Source organism: Oncorhynchus nerka, linkage group LG27, assembly GCF_034236695.1.
Source record: "Oncorhynchus nerka isolate Pitt River linkage group LG27, Oner_Uvic_2.0, whole genome shotgun sequence".
Lineage (NCBI taxonomy): Eukaryota > Metazoa > Chordata > Actinopteri > Salmoniformes > Salmonidae > Oncorhynchus > Oncorhynchus nerka.
This window is the reverse complement of record NC_088422.1, coordinates 20,764,242-20,786,763: the sequence shown is the minus strand read 5'-3', so window position 1 is coordinate 20,786,763 and position 22,522 is coordinate 20,764,242. Positions and strand designations below refer to the sequence as shown.

Genomic DNA, 22,522 nt, shown 5'->3' with positions numbered 1-22,522 from the left:
GGTATAAATCCAATTTGGATTTTACTCAAGACATTGTGCTTATTAAGGAAGTTTAGAACGCTTACATTTACAGAAAACCTTCCCCAGGTTACTGTTCACATAAATGCCTCTGTAATTGTTAGGGACAAATTTGTCTCTGTTCTTAAAGATTTGGGTTATGAGTCCTTGATTCCAAATGTCAAGGAAATAACCTACACTCAGGATCAAATTAAACAGTTTTAATATAGCCAATTGAAATTTTGCACTAGTGAGTTTGAGCATCTCATTTAGTATGCTTTTTTAAATTTGAGGGCCTGAAGTTTCGTACAGTGCTCCTGGTCAGTAATTGAGGAGTCCAATGGATTTTGATTGTCCTTTATAGCTTTTTCTAATCTTTTCAACTCCTCATGATTTTGGCATTATTCTGCATTTGTTTTAAAATGGGTTGTCCATATGTCACCATTTTGTATCGCTAATTCTTCTTGTTTAGATGTTTTATTTTATTTTTACAAATTTTGCCAGAAGTTGTTTGTGTTTATTGACTCCTCAATTAGTGTCATCTGCTTGCTGTTGTACTGTGCTTGTTTGGTTCTGAGTGTATGTTTTTACATAGCTTTAAAGTCTCACAGTAATGAAGGCGTAATTCACCATTATTTGGGTCTCTACGCTTTTTGTTGGATAGTGTTCTACGCCTTTTCCTTATAATTTTACAATCTGCATCAAACCAGTTGTCATCTGTGGTCTTTAAAAAAATAATTTAAAAATTCAGTTGTGCTTCTTTTGCCGCTTGCCTGAATATGTAGTTGACGTTTTTTACTGCTAGATTGATGCCTTCTTTACTGTGAGTGAATGTGCTATCCAGAAAGTTATCTAAGAGTGTTTGGATATTTTGGTTACAGGTTGCTTTCTTGTATTCTTCTGTGCTGTTTTGGGCCCATCTGTATGAATTTCTGATGTTGTACAGCTTACTGGGCTGTGAATGTGTAGTTGTTTCCATGTCTGTTCTTAGGAAGAGCAATGTAATTTGGCTGTGATCAGACGGAGGTGTTAGTGGCTTGACAGTGACTGAGCTGAGAGAGAAAGGATCAATGTATGTAATCATTTAGTCTACTGTGCTGTGGTTTAGAGGTGAGCAATGGGTGAATCTCTCCAAAGAGAGATTCACCCATTGACAAAGTACAGACCCAGGCTTCGACAGAGCTGAAACAGTTCCCTTCTGTTTTTGTTGATGGAGATGTCACTGTTGTTTCTATGGGGGAGTTAGAAACAGTATGGCCTGTAATAAAGCTGTCCCCTCTTGTGGTCATTAGATCAGGTAGTGTTCCTGTGCACGCATTTGTGTCCCCACAGATGAGCACATTTCTCTGGGCCTATAAATGGCACATCTCTTCCTCAAGGGTGGGGAAGATCTCTGAGTAATATGGGGATTCTGAGGGGGGTTGTATATAGTTCAAAGGAACACATATTTTTCTCTCAGTTCAAGTTATTTTTTCAGTTTTAACCAAATGTGATATTTACTCATTTTGAGGGGATCAATTAGATTTCGGATTTGTACCAAATGATCAATCATCCAGAGTCTCTGCCTCTATTGACAGAGCTGTATTTCTATGATTACCTCTCTGTAGCCTGTGGGACAGTGAGTGACAATGTCAGCCTTACACCATGTCTCCTGCAGAATGATGACATCAACATCTTTAAGATTTTTGTTGAACTCCAGTGCTGAACTCTTCGGTCCAAAGGTTGATGAGTTTAGGCCCTGAATGTTCCACATGCTAACTAATAGTGATTTCATGTTGCAAAAAGAAAGAATAACAGTCAGAAATACAGTAACTACTAAGTTAAGATTGAGATAAACAGGATAACAGCCAACATTTTTTCTGTTTCATAGAACAAGTCAACTTTTAGTACTGTGTGTGTGTGTGTGTGTGTGTGTGTGTGTGTGTGTGTGTGTGTGTGTGTGTTTAGTACAGATGTATTGGAGGAGCTGTTTAATCTAACTCCATCCTACAGGGTTCTCCTGTCCTCTGACGACGGTGGTGATGTGGGAGTTGGGGAACCACTCAGAGGCCGTCTCTGCTACTCTGTTGACCAGGTTGCCTATTCTCTTCTGTCTCTCTCGCTCTCTGTCTTTGTCGTTCTCTCTACCTCTGTTTCTGTCTCTCTGTCTCTATCTCCCTCCGTCTTTGTCGCTCTCGCTGTCTCAGCAAGTAAAATTAGGAGGCAGCAGATTGCACAGAACAAAGGAACAAAAGGATTGTTTTACGGTGGATATTTGGTTATTATGTTGTAGTCATGCACAATGCTCTTGGTTGGTCATCAATCAAAAAGATCATTTAAAAAAAACATGCTAATTTTATCTCACAGTGTCCACCATTTAAAACAGTCAAACTCCATTCACAACAATATTCAGTTGGTAAGAGACCAGATATTCAGTCAATACTAGGAATGGATTGTCCACCATTCCTAGCAAAATAACATTTCGCTTCAGAGCAATAAAGACATTGAGTAATTTATCTGTGCAAACCAGAAACCTTTCAATATATGCATTCAAACAGGACTTTAGGACTTTTTAAATATAGTACATTGGAAGGTTGTGCAGGACTATGGTAGATGAAGGAACCTATCTATCTTTTTAGACTGTCAGAGTATTTATCTGGTCAATATATCAGTGTGTTATATCTGAAAATATGATTGTATTATAAATGGTATTTTAATGTTTAAGGACTCTTGGAAGATTTGTCCAAATGAGGACTAAAAGAGATCCTAATAAAATCAAATATCTCTCGCTCCTCTCTTTCTGTTGTCTCTATCTAGTGTGGTCAGTTCAGTTGGACTACCTACCTACCTCCATCGTGGTGTAGGGGTACTTTAACCGCATCCTGCTGTGCACCAAGAAGAGAAGGATAGAGGACGCCATCGATTACGTTGCTCCCCGCCCCATGTACTACTATCCCTCTAGAACGTTGATGTTTTATAATTTTTTATTTTATTTATTTTACCTTTATTTAACTAGGCTAGTCAGTTAAGAACAAATTCTTATTTTCAATGACGGCCTAGGAACAGTGGGTTAACTGCCTGTTCAGGGACAGAACGACAGATTTGTACATTGTCAGCTCGGGGGTTTGAACTTGCAACCTTCCGGTTACTAGTCCAACGCTCTAACCACTAGGCTACCAATATAACATATATGCTGGCTATGGCAATATCAAAGCCAATTACTGAACATAAGAAAACAATATTTTTGACTAACAAATAATGATGCGCCTCCCGGGTGGCGCAGTGGTTAAGGGCGCTGTACTGCAGCAGCGCCAGCTCTGCAGCAGCGCCAGCTCTGCCACCAGAGACCCTGGGTTCGCGCCCAGGCTCTGTTGTAACCGACTTCTGTGGCGTGCCGGGCTCAGTGCGCGCTAACCAAGGTTGCCAGGTGCACGGTGTTTCCTCCGACACATTGGTGCGGCTGGCTTCCAGGTTGGAGCGTGCTGTGTTAAATTGTGTATCGGGTTGGATGCGGCTTAGGTTGTGTATCTGACTTTCAACCTTCGTCTCTCCCGAGCCCGTACGGAAGTTGTAGCGATGAGACAAGATAGTAGCTACTAAAAACAATTGGATACCACGAAATTGGGGAGAAAAAGGGGTCAAATTAAGATAAATAAATTTAAAATAAAAAACAGTGATGCATGGTGGCCGAGTGATGTCAAGTTCATGGATGCTTGAATTAATAAATAAGGGTTAGAGCTAAATCACCGGCCGCCACCGGTCCGTGGGGCGACGCACAATTGGTCTAGCGTCGTCCGGTAAAGGGAACAAGCACTGACCATAAATTAGACCATAAATTAGTAGGCAAGATTTTGTTTTAATTATTTATTTTTTACTTTATCTGACCAAAACAATCCTCAATCATCTTCCTTGCAGTATTCACTCCTCCTCCCACTGCTGGGAGATCCTTATGTGGATGCATCTGGCAAATTATGGAAGAGTGGAGGGAAAGCTGCCCTCCAGTGTCCTGTATGGAGAGATACAGTCTAGTTCTACTGGACCTTCTTTTAAACAATGTGTGTATGTGTTTCCCATTTCTCATAACCGATGAAAATGGCTGGGGTAAAAATGACACACCACCTGCATTAACTTTCAGAACGGGACAGCCTAGAAGAAGGGAAATGGGGGTGGAGAGGAAGAGGAGAGCAGTGAGGACGAGGAGGAAGTTGACGATGAGGAGGAGGATGGCGCTGGAGACATGGATGAGGTGGAGGAGCTGATGGAGAGCAGCTGGAACATCATGCAGTGTCTGGCCTAGACTGCTTCCTGTCAGAAATACTTCCTCATGACCGTCTGTTATCATATCATGTGTACAGTGTTTGATCCATAATTAATTTGGAGGGGGTGCGTGGGCACAGCTCCCTGATTTCCTGCACAAATCCATCCATCCTTTTATTATGTCTCCTCAGTTTCCTCTTAGTCTACATCGCTGCCGTTGACCACGGCATGCGAGTGAAGAAAAGACGTAAAGCCCCAGGAACCACACCCATTAAGAGGCGGGGGCGCAGGGCAGGCTTCCCAGCAAGCAGCAGGAGACTCCAGCGCTCTTCCCGGTAAGTAATGAGAGAGCGGTACCACAAAGCCACAAGGTACAGTACCAGTCAAAAGTTTGGACAAACCTACTCATTCAACATGTTTCTTTCTTTTTACTATTTTCTACATTGTAGAATAATAGTGAAGACATTAAAACTATGAAATAACACATATGGAATCATGTAGTAACCAAAATAGTGTTAAACAAATCTAAATATATTTACAATTTTAGATTGTAGCCACCCTTTGCCTTGATGACAGCTTTGCACCTCACAAAGACACTGCGGTTGGAACCAGAAATCTCAACTTTGGTCTCATCAGACCAAAGGACATAGATTTCCACTGGTCAATTGTCCATTGCTCATGTTTCTTGGCCCAAGCAAGTCTCTTCTTCCTATTGGTGTCCTTTAGTAGTCGTTTGTTTGCAGCAATTCGACCATGAAAGCTTGATTCACGCAGTCTCCTCTGAACAGTTGATGTTGAGATGTCTGTTACTTGAACTCTGTGAATCTCCTCGTTGACAAACTCCATTACTGCAGTAATTAAATAATAAAGTTGACTTGTTTTGAAGAAGTGTAAAAGTCTCTCCTTTTGATTACAATAATTCCATGACACTCCTCCGTCCCCCACAGGTATGATCTCCTTCTCTCAGGAGTATGTGTCAAGCATCCTGAGCCAGAACTTCTTCAGCATCACCCAGAAGATCCAGAAGAAGGTGACTGGTAGTGGTGGAAAAGGTACCTAATTGTCATACTTGAGTAAAAGTAAAGATACCTTTAATTTAAAATGACTCAAGTAAAAGAGAGTCACCCAGTAAAATGCTACTTGAGTAAAAGACTAAAAGGATTTCCTTTGAAATATACTTGAGTATCAAAAGTAAAAGCATTAATAATTTACGCAAACCAGACGGCACAATTTTCATTTTTTTTTTTCTTCTTCTATTTGCGGATTGCCAGGGGCACACCAACACTCGGACATCATTTACAAGTGAAGCATTTGTGTTTAGTGAGTCCGTCAAATCAGAGGCAGTGGGGATGACCAGGGTTGTTCTCTTGATAAGTGTGTGAATTGGACCATTTTCTGTCCTGCTAAGTATTAAAAATATAATGAGTTTTTACTTAAGTACTTTACGCTACTGGTGACAGGCACCCGGACTGTGACCCAGCCCTCAGAGATGTTCCCCGTCCTTCCCCATAGAGCCATGCACGGGCATGAATTTTAAACCCAACCCATTCCTGTGACATTCAGGCCCTACCCTACCCAGGCCTGATTGCTTCTGTCAAATTTAAAGCCCGGCTCTGCCCGAAATCAAAAATAACATCCTCTGTTAGTAAACCCATTAGCTGCTATTCTCTGTCAGTCACTGACTCCCTGCACCCAGGCAGCTCGCTGTCTCTTTCTTTTGATGTGGTTGAAGCACTTCTGACACCATGTTATGATCTTAGTCAGATATGGCTGTACTGCACAGCAGAGCACGAACAAATTAGCATGGCTGACGAGTGACAAACATGACTACACAGCTGTGACTCACTGAGGTTGGTGATAACAAGACTACAAGCAAATGGCTCAGCTTCAAAATGTTGGTGATAAATGTAGTGATACCTGAGCCCTGCCCGTAGCCTAGTTATTTATGAAAAAAACAGGTCCTAGCCAGCCCTAACTTGATGTATAATGTTGGGGCCAGTCGGTGTCGGGTAGCAGAGCTCTACTGCCCGGCTCCCACCTGCCACTCAGAAACCCAGCCCTGAAGTTCATCAAATACGTCTGCCAGGTCAGTGACTGGGAACACGGGTCACACCGTAATGTCAAAGTTTTGCAATGAAAATTAGTGTTTGTTATTGGACAAGTTCAGGTAGTCCCGGCCCGTTTGCTTCCGTTATGTGCCTAGTGAATACACCCCAGTGTCATATACATTAGTGCAACTGTTTCAAAGTGTTCCGTAACGCAAAAATTAAAATGAGCATTTCAGTTCTGTTTTCTTCTGTTTCATGCCTAATGAATACAACCCTCCCCTATAGGTGCTCTCCCTGGACGACAACATGGTGAATAAGCTAAAGAGGGACCTGCTGAGCCTGGTGGACGAGCCTGGTGGAACTGGGCGTCCAGGACCCCTGAAACTCCTACTTCCTGCCCGAGGTCATCTGCCACCACTACAACCTGCTGCGATGTTGACCTTTGCAAGGATCCCTCAGTGGCACAGGTGAGTGAAACGCTACAGCTTACATTTCTACTTATATCATTTCAAGTACCAATTCAGAATAGTAGGCAAAATTAAGAGGTGAAAATAGACAAAATTGTTAGGATGAGGCACATGGGCTACTAACAGCTTATTAAACAATATACACTTAGTATTACTTTCTTAGCTACAGTATACTGTACATATCTCCCTGGCATATTACATCATTTATGCAGCAGCATACAAGATATTTTTGGACTCTGTACTGTGCTCACTTGAAACAGGAGTGTGACGCAGCGATCCTTCGTCGTGGTCAAATTTTGTCATCAAACTTTTTCATCAAAGTCTGGCATTCTCTGGATTTATGGTGCTTTCAAGACAACTGAGAACTCGAGGAAAAAAAAAGTTGAATCATGTTGACGTCACTGATCTTCAGGTCGTAGCTCTAGAAAGAGGCCAGAGTTCCCGATTTACAATTCCGAGTTGGATGAAAGTTCAAAACGTATTTTCCAATACGTAGCTTGTTTTTCCTGAGTTCCCAGTTGTCTTGAACTCTCTAATGTCAGATTTTGCAGTTTCGAGTAAACAGTTGTTTTCAGTTGATTCATGATGATGATGACTGCTAGCTAAGATTTTGAAGTATGATGTTGACATCAGTTCAATCAAAGCTACTGTAGATATAACGTGATTTTACGTAATTTTATCTGTGACCAATTAAAAAAAAAAAAAGTTTAACCTTTATTTAACTAGGCAAGTCAGTTAAGAACAAATTCTTATTTTCAATGACGGCCTAGGAACATTGGGTTAACTGCCTGTTCAGGGGCAATGACCTTGAGCCTTCTTGGATGGGCACTTCTAATGTAGCTATATGGCAGCACCCAATGGGCTAGAATTTTCTGTCTACCCTTAGATTTGGCGTGACGTAGTGTCCCCATGAATGACAGAACACTGAGCCAATCACGGCGTAACGCTCCATATTTTCTGCTGGCTTGCCCCACCACCACAGAAAGCACTGAGCTAGGCTGAAACACCTGCATTTTGGAGCTGCCTTACTAAAGAAAACAAAAAAGAGACCATATTTGTATTGTTGACCCAGCCATGTAAAGTAAGTCATTGATTGAGTGCTGAGTGCTGAGATATGGAACCCCCATCAGTCCTAAACATCCTGTGGTACCTCTTCCCTCTGGAATCAGATGCTAATGTGCCTCACAGGAATAGTATGAGCTTTTATTTAATGGTTTTTACGCACTGATTTGGGTCCAGACTACATTCTTCTCACCCATTTATCCTCTCGGTCTGATGGCTTTCAGGGCCATGATCTCCCTGGAGATGAGCTAATGATGAGTCCTGCAAGTCATGTCTCTCTGCCTGTCTGCCATTAGAACAAGATGCATTGTATCAAATCAATATATTTCAAGCGCATTTTAAATCACAACACACTTTACAGTAAAAAAAAAACATTAAGCTATTTGATTTTGAATTTTAGGACCCCTGTAGGTATAACAAAAAACAAAAAATGTGTATAAAATATTGAATTTGCCCTTTACTACTATAGTCCAAAGAATTGCATTCAATGATTCATTCATAAATGGCAAAACAGACAGGTACAGTAAAAAAACTATACAAGCTAACATATGGAATTGTTTTAAGATGGTCATACCATGGATTGTTTAGCTATTTGATTTAGCATTTTAGGACCCCTGTAGGTATGAAGAAAGAACATGGTTTATACATGATAGAATTTGCCCTTTACTACTATAGCCCATAGAAACGCATTCAATAGCATATTCATAAATGGTAAAACAGACAGGTTTTGAAGTGTATTTCCTGTATCTCCTAGATAGAAAGCCAAGAAAATATTGTATTTTTTCGGACATGTATTTAACCCTTTTTTGGGAGGGGGCACAAAACTACCTCCATACTTTCAGAAAGGTTTCTAAACCTGTACCAGGTGACCTTCAAACAGAAGAGTCCTGTGGCGCATTAGTTTGTATCCCAAACGGTTCCGACGCTACAGACAAGTTGGCATTACAGACCTCAGACATAGAGCAAAAGTAGTTTGTTTGGTTGCTACAGAAGTTTTCTTGAGAATACCAATTTTCGGGATGTCTCGTGGTCTGACAAACACCGCTGTAGCTCAACCACCTTCCACCGCAGATATCTCTAATTTAAATTGACAGATGTTTATGGGGATAATTTTATGATGCTACAAGATTGACGCATAGGTGTGTCAAATAAGTATTTCGAAGTGTTTTGTGAAAGTTTATCGTCAACTTTTTTAATTTAAAAAAATGACGTTGCGTTATCAAACTCAGTTTTTTCCTTGATTACACAGTCTTCATAGATCGATATCTAGGCTATATATGGACCGATTTAATCGAAAAAAAGACCCAATAGTGATGTTTATGGGACATCTAGGAGTGCCAAGAAAGAAGCTCGTCAAAGGTAATGAATGTTTTATATTTTATTTCTGCGTTTTGGGTAGCGCCGGCTACCGCAAAATCTGTCGTGTTAGGTGACGTTGCAGTATTTTGGGGGTACATGCTATCAGATAATAGCTTCTCATGCTTTCGCCGAAAAGCATTTTACAAATCTGACTTGGTGGATAGATTCACAACGAGTGTAGCTTTAATTCACTACCTTGAATGTGTATTTTAATGAAAGTTTAATGAAAGTTTGAGTTTTATCAAAAACTATAGGTGGCGCTCTGAAATTCCGATGAGTGATGTTCCTGCATGGGAACTGTATTCTGCGTCATCCTTAAGAAGTTAAACCAGGTGTACACTACACGATTTTGGCCGCAATTTAGCTGTCCCAGACAAGCTTTTGAGAGCAGACAAAATCCCAATGTTGTTGCCTTCTCGGTGCGCCCGGCCTTCACTGACGCTCGTTTAATTAAGGTTAGCTGGTCAGAGATGCAATCTGAGGGCTACCGATCTCGTCCTTGAGCAGTACCAGACGTCCCGATATTTTCAAACATGTTTTATTTTACCGGCACGAAATCTGCAATGTTCTTGTAGTGTAAGATGTGCAATGACTAGTTTTGAGAACAATGATCACGTTTAGCAAAGGAGAGCGCGTCAGAGAGGAAGCCAGTGAGATGACAATGTTTCGCGTCATCCAGAATGTGTAGACTCTAGAGCAGTATCGATGACTACTACTATTATGTACCTGTACTTATCTTTAAAGTGGCAATATGTAACTTTTTGGGCGAACAGACCAAATTCACATAGAACAGATCTACCGCTTCTTAAACGTTTCTATGTGTGCTATTTCTATGCATACTATTACGTTTGGGTTTGTACATCAGTTTCAAACAGCAGAAATTACCATATTTTTGTTATATATTTCACAGCGGTTTTCAATTCAATTTTATTCAACTGAATTCTAAATTTTAGCTAGACATTTCAACTCTCTATGGCAAGTGTGAGTGTCTGACTGAAAATGTTTATGAGGCAGCTTTGCAGTGGTGTAAAGTACTTAAGAAAAAATACTTTTAAGTACTACTTAAGTAGTTTTGGGGGTATCTGTACTTTACTATTTATATTTTTGACTACTTTTACTTTTACTCCACTACATTCCTAAAGAAAATAATGTACTTTTTACTCCTTACATTTTCCCTGACAGCCAAAAGTACATTTTGAATGCTTAGCAGGACAGGAAAATTGTCTAATTCGGGCACTTATCAAGAGAACATCCCTGGTCATCCCTACTGCTTCTGATCTGGCAGACTCACTAAACACAAATGCTTCATTTGTACTGTCTGAGTGTTCAACTGCAACCCTGGCTATCCGTAAATAAAAAATAAATAAGAAGAAAATCGTTGTTTGGTTTGCTAAATATAAGACATTTTAATTTTTTATACTTTTAATTTTTATATTTAAGTACACATAAAACCAAATACTTTTAGACTTACTCAAGTAGTGTTTTACTGGGTGACTTTAGCTTTAACTGGAGTCATTTTCTTTTAAGATATCTTTACTTTTAGTATGAAAAAAGTATGAATATTGGGTACTTTATTATTGGGGTGGCAGGGTAGCCTAGTGGTTAGAGTGTTGGACTAGTAACCAGAAGGTTGCAAGTTCAAACCTCCGAGCTGACAAGGTACAAAGCTGTTGTCCTGCCCCTGAACAAGGCAGTTAACCCACTGTTCCTAGGCTGTCATTGAAAATAAACGAAATGTCACAGACAGGGTGTCACACACTATAATATTCTTCACTTGGTCGTGAGGATTGTCAATACCACGCTGTCTTGCGAAAAAAAATGATGCCGTTAGATTTAACATAGATACAACAAGCTGTGGCTCAAAGCAGCAGTGGTGGAAAAGGTTTTTTATTTTATCTAACCAGGCAAGTCAGTGAAGACCAAAAATATGGTCTTCACTGACTTGCCTGGTTAGATAAAATAAAAAACCTTTTCCACCACTGCTGCTTTGAGCCACAGCTTGTTGTATCTATGTTAAATCTAACGGCATCATTTTTTTTCGCAAGACAGCGTGGTATTGACAATCCTCACGACCAAGTGAAGAATATTATAGTGTGTGACACCCTGTCTGTGACATTTCGTTTAGTGTGTGTCATTGGCAAGACAAAAAAATGACAGAAAATACCCTTGTTTAATGTTAGAGTCTCAGCCATGTTAGGATTTTTAAAGTCATGTAGTGTACAGTTATGGCCAAAAGATTTGAGAATGACACAAATATTAATTTCCACAAAGTTTGCTGCTTCAGTGTCTTTAGATATTTTTGCCAGATGTTACTAATACTGAAGTATAATTACAAGCATTTCATAAGTGTCAAAGGCATTTATTGGCAATTACATGAGGTTGATGCAAAGAGTCAATATTTGCAGTGTTGACCCTTCTTTTTCAAGACCTCTGCAATCCGCCCTGGCATGCTGTCAATTAACTTCTGGGCCACATCCTGACTGATGGCAGCCCATTCTTGCATAATCAATGCTTGGAGTTTGTCAGAATTTGTGGGTTTTTGTTTGTCCCACCCACCTCTTGAGGATTGACCACAAGTTCTCAATGGGATTAAGATCTGGGGAGTTTCCTGGCCATGGACCCAAAATATAAATGTTTTGTTCCCCGAGCCACTTAGTTATCACTTTCGCCTTATGGCAAGGTGCTCCATCATGCTGGAAAAGGCATTGTTCGTCACCAAACTGTTCTTGGATGGTTGGGAGAAGTTCCTCTCAGAGGATGTTTTGGTACCATTCCTTATTCATGGCTTATTCAATTGTGAGTGAGCCCACTCCCTTGGCTGAAAAGCAACCCCACACATGAATGGTCTCAGGATGCTTTACTGTTGACATGACACAGGACTGATGGTAGCGCTCAACTTGTCTTCTCCAGACAAGCTTTTTTCCGGATGTCCCAAACAATCAGAAAGGGGATTCATCAGAGAAAATGACTTTAACCCAGTCCTCAGCAGTCCAATCTCTGTACCTTTTGCAGAATATCAGTCTGTCCCTGATGTTTTTCCTGGAGAGAAGTGGCTTCTTTGCTGCCCTTCTTGACACCAAGCCATCCTCCAAAAGTCTTCGCCTCACTGTGCGTGCAGATGCACTCACACCTGCTTGCTGCCATTCCTGAGCAAGCTCTGTACTGGTTGTGCCCCGATCCCGCAGCTGAATCAACTTTAGGAGAGGGTCCTGGCGCTTGCTGGACTTTCTTGGGCGCCCTGAAGCCTTCTTCACAACAATTGAACCGATCTCCTTGAAGTTCTTGATGATCCGATAAATGGTTGATTTAGGTGCAATCTTACTGGCAGCAATATCTTTGCCTGTGAAGCCCTTTTTGTGCAAAGCAAAGATGACGGCACGTGTTTCCTTGCAGGTAACCATGGTTGACAGAGGAAGAACAATGATTCCAAGCACCACCCTCCTTTTGAAGCTTCCAGTCTGTTATTCAAACTCAATCAGCATGACAGAGTGATCTCCAGCCTTGTCCTCGTCAACACTCACACCTGTGTTAGCGAGAGAATCACTGACATGATGTCAGCTGGTCCTTTTGTTGCTGGACTGAAATGCAGTGGAAATGTTTTATTGGGATTCAGTTCATTTGCATGGCAAATACGGACTTTTCAAATTAATTGCAATTCATCTGATCACTCTTCATAACATTCTGGAGTATATGCAAATTCACATCATACAAACTGAGTCAGCAGACTTTTCGAAAATTAATATTTGTGTCATTCTCAAAACATTTGGCCACGACTGTACACCTGGCTTTAAGGATGCATTTGAGTTTTTGTGGAATCAGCTTTCAACAGTATGCTCTATCAGAGCCTGCTGCTCCAAGACCAGCGTTTTATCATTACTATACTGCTGATGTTGAGCATGAGTTTCCTGGAATTTAAATGACAGTTTAGTGCAGTGTTGCTTGGCTTTAAAATGTGTTGATTTAGTCTATCTGGAGTGATAATGATGAGGAAGAGTGCACATTCATCCCTAGCTCCCTTTGTTGTGGTCGTCTGTAAAAAAGAAAAGAAAAGAAAAACCTTTTTAAAAAACAGCCACTGGTTATGGCATCCCCCAGTCTAGATCAAAATGATCTTAACCCACCAACCTCCATCACGATAACCTCATTGTCCCAGAGAACTCACTTTGTGTACTAATGGGCATTTCTCTCTCAGACCAATAATCTGATTTCACATCTACGCTGAAGCTGAGTCTTACAATTAGATTGGTTGCATTGGGTTCCCTGACGACTGATAGCTTGTCTCAAATGATTGAGTGAAGTACTTACTGTACAGAGCCCAAAATACTTACCATATCCCTTTTTATGCTATATTTTATTATGACATCATGTTACAGAGGGGAAAATGTATTGCAATTTTATCATGTCTTCCAAAATTAAATAAATATAGAACTCTGCATTAAAACAGCATTTATAGCATTGCCTAGGTTTTTCTAGTTACAGGCATGATATCTGACTTGGTCTGTTCATATCACTTAGTTCCAAAGTGTCATTGGTGGTTGTCAACAGACAACAGCGGTCCATCTATTGCATAATACAAGAGGAGGCTGGTGGGAGGAACTATAGGAGGACATGCTAATTTTAATAGCTGGAATGGAGTAAATGGAATGGTATCAAAAACATCAAACATATGGAAACCAACCCACTGAGCAGACACTGGTTGAATCAATATTGTTTCCACGTCATTTCAAGGAAATGACGTTGAACCGACATTGAATTGACGTCTTTGCCCAGTGGGACATGTTTGACTCCCTTCCATTTATTATATTCCAGCCATTACAATGAGCCCGTCCTTCTTGAGCTCCTCCCACCAGCCTCCTCTGCACAAGGCAGTCACTGATCCAGTAGACCTCAGAGATGAGTCCTTTTCGATATCGATGTTTCTATTATTCACTACGAGTCCAGATGGATTCACACTTCCCTACAATCTTGTTATAGAAACCATTTTGTGGGAAATGTCATCATTATTTGATTACTCTCTCTGAGTGTAGCTCTCCTCTTAGGCATCTCGCTCAGCATCAGTATTCTACATGAACATTGGAGGGAATATAGTCCCAGAGACTGTTATCCCTGAACATAATATACTGAAATTGCCCACCATCATCTTTTTGATTCACCCATTGTTTGAAATGTGTGTTTTCAAACCAGAAAAAAATGATCTGCCATCTTTATTTATTCCAATCTGATCTATGTACAGTATGTGATTGACTGGCAGAGATCACAAGTTATACGTTGACGATGCTAGACATTTATTGTTGTGTTTGCATGTATAGCTTATACAGTTATTGACCTGGATCAGGGTAGACCGGAAAAGAGGGTTCTCAGCATAATGTACTCCAACACGTTTAGCTGATTGCGATAACTTATTTAGTTTATTTTTCATTGGTTGGATTAAATTCAGATCATGTGCAGTTATTTGAGATTCAGTTGGGGTCAGTACCATTTCAGTCCCTGTCAGTTGAACTGGACATGGAATTTCTCCATTGGAGTTTAATTCAATTCCTGAATCAACAGGAATTTTCATAAAAGATTTACACTAACCCATCATAGGAAATTGCTTTTAGTGAAAGAACTGGTGGCACTCTAACTAAGTAGGATGTTTTAGTGGTCTTAGCTGTCTTTCAGTTAAATCCCGCAGGGACAGAGGTTGACCCATCAAGGAGGTCTCTCTGAGGACATCTGAGACTGCTTGGGGGGAAAGGTCGTCTGTCTGTCCCATCCGTCTGATCAGCAGTCAGGTGTCTGAGGAAGAACATCATCCATGCATGTGGCCAAAGACTGATGTGGTCAGAGGGCACTGTGGGGATGGGATGTCACAGGGCCACTCCATCTGACAGGTCTGAGTGGGTGGAGCCATAGCTGATGATGGTGAATTCTGTGGGAAGTGTGAAGGTCTGGCTGGGTTTGGGAACTTTACTGTCCTGTAGAAATATACGGTCAGAAAAAAAAAAACGTTTTTGGAACCATGCTAACTCACAGATAGGGGCTAAGACAGAAGTATTACATTATATTAATACTTTTACACATTAAACTCCTATATTCTTTGGGAGTTACATTACCTAACTGGGTGTGTAATCAATGATAAGGGCTATGATATAGCAGAAAATGGTTAACAGAAGAAAAAAATATGATCATGAATATGTGTGGAATCAAGTAGTTATTTTCTTACATCATCAAACTTTCTGCCACTGTAGATAGCGTTCTTGTCAATGAAAGTGAGCATGATCCAGTCACAGATAATGGAACACTGGAATGGATAAAAGTATCATGTCAATGAATGGATAGGAGTTGGTACAACCATTACTGGAAGCTGGTAGAAACAGACATCAACTCATACCACAAGAGTGCTGAATCAAACTCACTATTCCAACTGATGTCATGGCTGTCACTGTGTTGATGATAGTTGGGATTATGCTGAATCGTCCAGCCTGGAGAGGAATTATTTAAGAGTATGACTTTGACGAAGTCTATAACCATATGTCACTAACTAATTGTTCTGATCAACTGGTTATTGATGAATTGAGTACTGATGAAGGCGGTTAAAGTAGGAAATTCTTACATTTCCATGAACTATTACATCAAGACGAATCCCAAAGGCCTTGATAAGTGTCCGGAACTCTTCTCCATCTTTGCTGTAATACTTGGCAAATCTAAACATAATTTTCTAGGTCAAACAACTGTAGAAAAAGGTGGAAAGAGTCCTCCATGCCTTACCAAGATACAGCAGAGATAGTCTAAAATGTTACAATAGGTCATGTCAATGAGATGGCAAGAGTAAATATATGGTCGTATTCACTAAGCACCAAACGGAGGAAAGCAGACTAAAACGATGAGGAACCACCTAAACGTGTCCAATAAGAAACAGTTGTTTCCGGTTTCTGTTGAAAAACACTTGCTACAGTGTGCACTATTGAATATAACCCAAGCATTCACAAGATGCTATGAAGAGGCTAACCTGAAGTTGTAACCAGAGCTGGGCAGGTTCTTCCGAAGGTCCAGGCGACGGAATGAGTATGTGGGTTTACACTCCGAGGGGTCCAGGTCAAGATCACACTTCCAGTTAATGAAGACTCCAATCACTCCCCCCTGACATGATACAATCCATGAGCTCTCTAACTAAACCATTGCAGCGCTCTGTCCAGCTCATCTTCACATTCTTCACTATTGTTGATTGTCTCTTATTTTTTATTTCCATGATCTATTAATTACGTTATTAGTAATCACTGTCAGATTCAGAAACATTAGAAACACACATATTGTTAGAGACATTAGACCTAGATGGAAGATTGTGTCTTTGTGTGTCCTGTGAGCACTGCAATGTAAGGGTTCTCTACAGTTAATATGATTGGTCAAATGGGATATACATTTTGATTGTATGTATGTATATTGCAGGTGTAAACATACAGTCAAGCAAAGCTCGCTGAACTTCTCCCTGGCCTGTTCTGCGATGTAACCCAGCCGGAAGATGGGGCAGTAGGGGTGTTTCTCCTCATTGTAATGACACTTATTCAGATACTTCTGCCCATTTCGTTTGTTTGGTTTGATGTTTCCTCTGCCAAAGAGATAAGAGAAGATTGCTTGCAGAAACAGTTGAGACTGCATATTTGACGGGGATACGGTTTCCTATATTATACAGTTCTTTATATCACCTACGTATGGCTCCTTGTCAGTGTATTGACCATGTATTGCAGCCTGATGTACGTGTGTGTGTGTGCATGGGTTTTGCAGTCTGCGAGCGCATTCTGTGTGTTGTTGAGGTTGATGTGTGTGTGACTGTGTGTGCATGCATGTGTGTGTGTTGTTGAGGTTCATACTATACCTAAACACTTTAAATTTGGGGAAATGGATGGCATTCTTGATGTAAACAGTGAAATTGATGGCCTCTGCTAATGCCGGCTCCCTGGAGGAGACAATAACAGTTTAGACCCTTGTGCCACAATGATTTTACAAGTGATTTATTCCAGTAGTTCTGTGTTTGACTACTTCCTATTTAAAATGTCAAATTGATATTGACCCTTACCGTATTGCCGCATAGTCCTCAATAGGACACCAGGTCTGAATCTCACAGGTCTTGAAGGTCTGGTTATAGTAAGGAACACAGCGCCCAGTTCTCTGTCCTACAGGAAACACATCAGTCTAAATGCATTAGGACTAACCATCTACTGACGGACAGACAGACTCATAGAATGTCTGGCTTAGTGAGACTTTTCACTTCATCCCCTCCTTTATAGTGCGTACCATTGCCATCAAAGTCCACTTTTCCTGAGATGCAGTCCGAGTCCTTTGAGCAGTTGGCATTGGGAACGGTAAAATGCTAAGAAAAAAATAAAACGTAATAGTTCAGATGGCAGCATTAACTGGCTTTCCTTCTCTGTGGTGGTAGACTGGTAATGATATTGATAGATCTTTATCACATTATCGTGCAGAGCTTTTCCAGGAGACAGTGCTAGTTGCAATATTAGAGTATGGAGCAAAGCACACAACTCAACATGAAGCCCTAGTATTGATTATGGGAAAACGACTGCAGTTTTATTTAGCTCATATTGGTTTCAGGAGAACACGAGTGTGGAGAATGGTTGTGACCTCTCACCTCAGCACACGTGCCTTGCCTCTGGTTGTGTGTGACCACTCGTCTCAGTATTGTGCTGATCACGTCACCGCCCTGCAGGTTCAATGCCATACAGAAGAATGTACAGTATATGTTGGTAATTACATAGGCTATATGTTAAAAACATACAGTAACTAGCTACACATTGCATCTTCTATGGGAAGCACAGCCGCGAGCTGCCCAGTGACAGGAGCCTATCAGACGAGCTAAATAACTTCTATACTCACTTCGAGGCAAGCAACACTGAAACATGCATGAGAGCATCAGCTGTTCTGGATGACTGTGTGATCACGCTCTCCGCAGCCGATGTAAGACCTTTAAAGAGGTCAACATTCACAAGGCCGCAGGGCCAGACAGATTACCAGGACGTGTGCTCCAAGCAAGCGCTGACCAACTGGCAAGTGTCTTTAGTGTAATTTTCAACCTGTCCCTGACCAAGTCTGTATACCAACATGTTTCAAGCAGACCACCATAGTTCCTGTGCCCAAGAACACCAAGGTAACCTGCCTAAATGAATACCGACCCGTAGCCCTCACGTCTGTAGCCATCAAGGGCTTCTAAAGGCTGGCCATGGCTCACATCAACACCATTATCCCAGAAACCCTAGACCCACTCCACTTTGCATATCGCCCCAACAGATCCACAGATTATGCAATCCACACTGCCCTTTCCCACCTGAACAAAAGGAACACCAACGTGAGAATACAATTCATCGACTACAGCTCAGCGTTCAACACCATAGTGCCCTCAAAGCTCATCACTAAGCCTAGGACCCTGTGACTATATACCTCCCTCTGCAACTGGATCCTGGACTTCCTGACGGGCCTGACCCAGGTGGTAAGGGTAGGCAAAAACACATCTGCCACGCTGATCCTCAACACGGGAGCCACTCAGGGGTGCGTGCTCAGTCCCCTCCTGTACTCCCTGTTCACCCATGACTACATGGCCAAGCACGACTCCAACACCACCATTAAGTTTGCTGATGACACAACAGTGGTAGGCCTGATCACCTACAACGATGAGACCGCCCATAGGGAAGAGGTCAGAGACCTGGCAGTGTGGTGCCAGGACAACAACCTCTCCCTCAACGTGATCAAGACAAAGGAGCTGATTGTAGACTACAGGAAAAAGAGGACCGAGCACGGCCCATTTCTCATCCACGGGGCTGAAGTGGAGCAGGTTGAGTGCTTCAAGTTCCTTGGTGTCCACATCACCAAGAAACTATCATGTCCAAACACACCAAGACAGTTGTGAAGAGGGCACAACAACGCCTTTTCCCCCTCAGGAGACTCAAAATATTTGGCATGGGTCCTCAGATCCTCAAAAGGTTCTACCGCTGCACCGCCGAGAGCATTCTGACTGGTTGCATCACCGCCTGGTATGGTAACTGCTCGGCCTCCGACCGCAAGGCACTACAGAGGGTAGTGCGTACGGCCCAGTACATCACTGGGGCCAAGCTTCCTGTCATCCAGGACCTCTATACCAGGCGGTGTCAGAGGAAGGCCCTAAAAATTGCCAAAGACTCCAGCCACCCTAGTCATAGACTGTTCTCTCTGCTACCGCATGGCAAGGTGTACCGGAGTGCCAAGTCTAAGTCCAAAAGGCTTCTTAACTATTTCTACCCCCAAGCATTAAAACTCCCCAACAGCAAATGGCTACCTGGACTATTTGCTTTGTCCCCCCCCACCCCCCACCCCCATTTTTACACTGCTGCTACTCTCTGTTTATTATCTATGCATAGTCACTTTACCTCTACCTACATGTACATATTACCTAAATTATTTCGACTAACCTGTGCCCGCTACATTGACTCTGTACCGGTACCCCTGTATATAGCCTCAATACTTATTTTCAAGTTGCTCCTAAATTATTTGTTTTTTTCTATTTTCTTCATTATTTTAATTGTATTTATCTATCAATTTTTTACTTCAGTTTATTTTATTAAATACTTAACCAACAATGCAGTTTTAAGAAATACAAGTGTTAAGGTCTTGTAAGTAAGTATTTCACTGTAAGGTCTACCTGTTGTATTCAATTTGCTTGGATTTGATTTGATATATTTGACCCATAATCCTTGCTTTATGAACTCCGAGCCAAACTGCATGTTCAGGATTGACTGCAGACTGACTGATCTACAAATCACCTTGTATCCTAAATACAGTGGGGCAAAAAAAAGTATTTAGTCATCCACCAACTGTGAACGTTGTCCCACTTAAAAAGATGAGAGAGGCCTGTAATTTTCATCATAGATACACTTCAACTATGACAGACAAAATGAGGGAAAAAAAATCCAGAAAATCACATTGTAGGATTTTTAATGAATTTATTTGCAAATTATGGTGGAAAATAAGTATTTGGTCACCTACAAACAAGCAAGATTTCTGGCTCTCACGGACCTGTAACTTCTTCTTTAAGATGCTCCTCTGTCCTCCACTCGTTACCTGTATTAATGGCACCTGTTTGAACTTGTTATCACTATAAAAGACACCTGTCCACAACCTCAAACAGTCACACTCCAAACTCCACTATGGCCAAGACCAAAGAGCTGTCAAAGGACACCAGAAACACAATTGTAGACCTGCACCAGGCTGGGAAGACTGCATCTGTAATAGGTAAGCAGCTTGGTTTGAAGAAATCAACTGTGGGAGCAATTATTAGGAAATTGAAGACATACAAGACCACTGATAATCTCCCACGCAAGATCTCACCCCGTGGGGTCAAAATGATCACAAGAACGTTGAGCAAAAATCCCAGAACCTGTCATAGTTGAAGTGTACCTATGATGAAAATTACAGGCCTCTCTCATCTTTTTAAGTGGGAGAACTTGCACAATTGGTGGCTGACTAAATACTTTTTTGCCCCACTGTATCTACTATTATTTATAGATCAGTCAGGTTGCTCTGTCAGTGATTATGGGACTGAGCGAAATTGATGTCCTCAAGTTGGCTCACCTCTGAGGGTCGGACGTATTCTACCATGTCCAGAACGTGGTCCCCCTGCAGTGCTGTGCCTTTCATCTTAGTGTAGACTGAGTTCTCTGGCCTCGTCTCACTGTCCTGATAGGCTTTCTGACTGATAAAGACATACCTGTAGTAGGGCGACATGACAGATGCAGATTGACTTCTGTTCTGAGGACAAATTCAATATCAATTCAGATCTCTTAGGGGTTATGATATATTGATTTTGAGCGATACTTAAATATGATCAACTTGATTTGAAATATTTTAAAATCGAACGCTGAAATATGATGTTTCAGTACAGTAGACAGAGAGACATCTTCCTCTAAAGGACCATTAAAAAAAAACGAAATGTATGAAAATCGGCCTATTTGGATCACATTACACAATGACGGTGGTCAGTAATGGCCAATCAGAATACAGCAGTCCCGCTTAATGACAGCAACCTGTATGTGGTTACCATCAATGTATTTAATTGCGAGTGAAAGGCATTTCCTCACCACAAAGTGGCTATTCTCAGCAAATTAATAATTTCACATCACAGTCGCTTGTATAGCTTTTGAAAGCAATAATATGGGTACACTGACAGAATATTCCATCTGAGCTTACAAGCCAACCATTTTTTTTTACCATTATTTTCTTCCTATGCTTTCCAATACCAGACTTAACGTTGCCTTGATTGGCAAAATATCTGCATAATTTAAGGCAGGTCACAGATAATGAACAGAAATACTCAATCACAGAAAAAGTCTGAATAGTTACACACAAAGACAATACTAATTCAAATCACATCCTTGTCTATCTATTTTTAAATGCATGCATAAACAGGAGGCCAGTACTTACCAGATGAAATAGGTGATCACAAAGAACTGAACCCCTCTATATATGACTCCAAGTTTTTTGTTTTTAACCACCATTACCTTGGGGGTCTCATAGTCCAAGAAACCAATAAAATAATCCTTTATAAACTGAAGCAGTCCCATTGTGATTTGTGATTTCTGAGTTTATCAGCTGTCTGTTCAGATGTGAGGTCCTGAGTGACTTGTTCGCAGATATTTCCAAGCTTGTGTCATGAGTCAGTGTCAGTGTCAGTGTCAGTGTCTCTCTCTCTCTCTCTCTCTCTCTCTCAACCGCCCTCCCTCATCCCCTGTTATGCTGTTCTCAAAAACGAAATGCATCAATAAATTCAACATAAAATGTGATTCACTAATTTGGTGGATTGATTATGGTAAGGAGAAAATATAGTGTTTGATTTCTTTATTCAGACCTACACAGAAAACACACATTTGATTTATGCTGGTAGCAGATAGGAAATGTCTCTCAAATCAACAATTATCTCTGTCTGTCTCTCTCTCTCTGTGTGTCAAATCAAAATCAAATCCAAGTTTATTTGTTATATGCACATTTTTATTGCAGGTCTAAAACTCAATAGTGCATATAATAATGTAGAATATCAAAGCTAATCAATGAACAAAAATAAACACAAATCAAAAGAGCACATCAATCAGTAAAAAAAACAAGGCACATAAAATTGATACAAAAGAACACAATTTCCCTTTATACAAACAATGCAAAACATTGCAAAACAATGTGTGTGTGCTTGAGTGCATCTGTGCGTGTGTGTTTGAATAATAATGAATTAATCCTTCAGAAATTAAACTAGCTGCTCATGAATAAATATACGCTGTTTAAATATTGACTGGTTTACACTAAAAATTAAAAATAATATTCAGGCCTAAAAATGACTTGATG

At 40.9% G+C, this 22,522-nt stretch overlaps 1 protein-coding gene across 1 annotated transcript; it reads right to left on the bottom strand.

Annotated features, from left to right (window-relative positions):
• Positions 1–14,980: 14,980 nt before the first annotated feature.
• LOC115111327 (P2X purinoceptor 2-like) lies at positions 14,981–21,765 on the bottom strand. Its single transcript, XM_029637261.1, has 12 exons — positions 21,614–21,765; positions 20,765–20,900; positions 17,796–17,867; positions 17,444–17,519; positions 17,226–17,322; positions 17,025–17,105; positions 16,610–16,757; positions 16,161–16,291; positions 15,765–15,855; positions 15,568–15,633; positions 15,375–15,452; positions 14,981–15,126 (listed from the first exon to the last, which is right to left on the bottom strand). The coding sequence occupies exons 1-12, from the start codon at positions 21,751–21,753 to the stop codon at positions 15,019–15,021; spliced, it is 1,224 nt and encodes a 407-aa protein (XP_029493121.1). The 5' UTR covers positions 21,754–21,765; the 3' UTR covers positions 14,981–15,018.
• Between the last annotated feature and the right edge of the window lie 757 nt (positions 21,766–22,522).

Coding starts and splice junctions, on each gene's coding strand:
- LOC115111327 (XM_029637261.1), bottom strand. CDS start 21,753: ATGGGACTGCTTCAGTTTATAAAGGATTATTTTATTGGTTTCTTGGAC. Junction 16,292..16,609: donor TCAGCGAGCTTTGCTTGACT/GTATGTTTACAC, acceptor GTATCATGTCAG/GGGGGAGTGATTGGAGTCTT. Junction 15,453..15,567: donor CCATGACATCAGTTGGAATA/GTGAGTTTGATT, acceptor TATCCATTCCAG/TGTTCCATTATCTGTGACTG.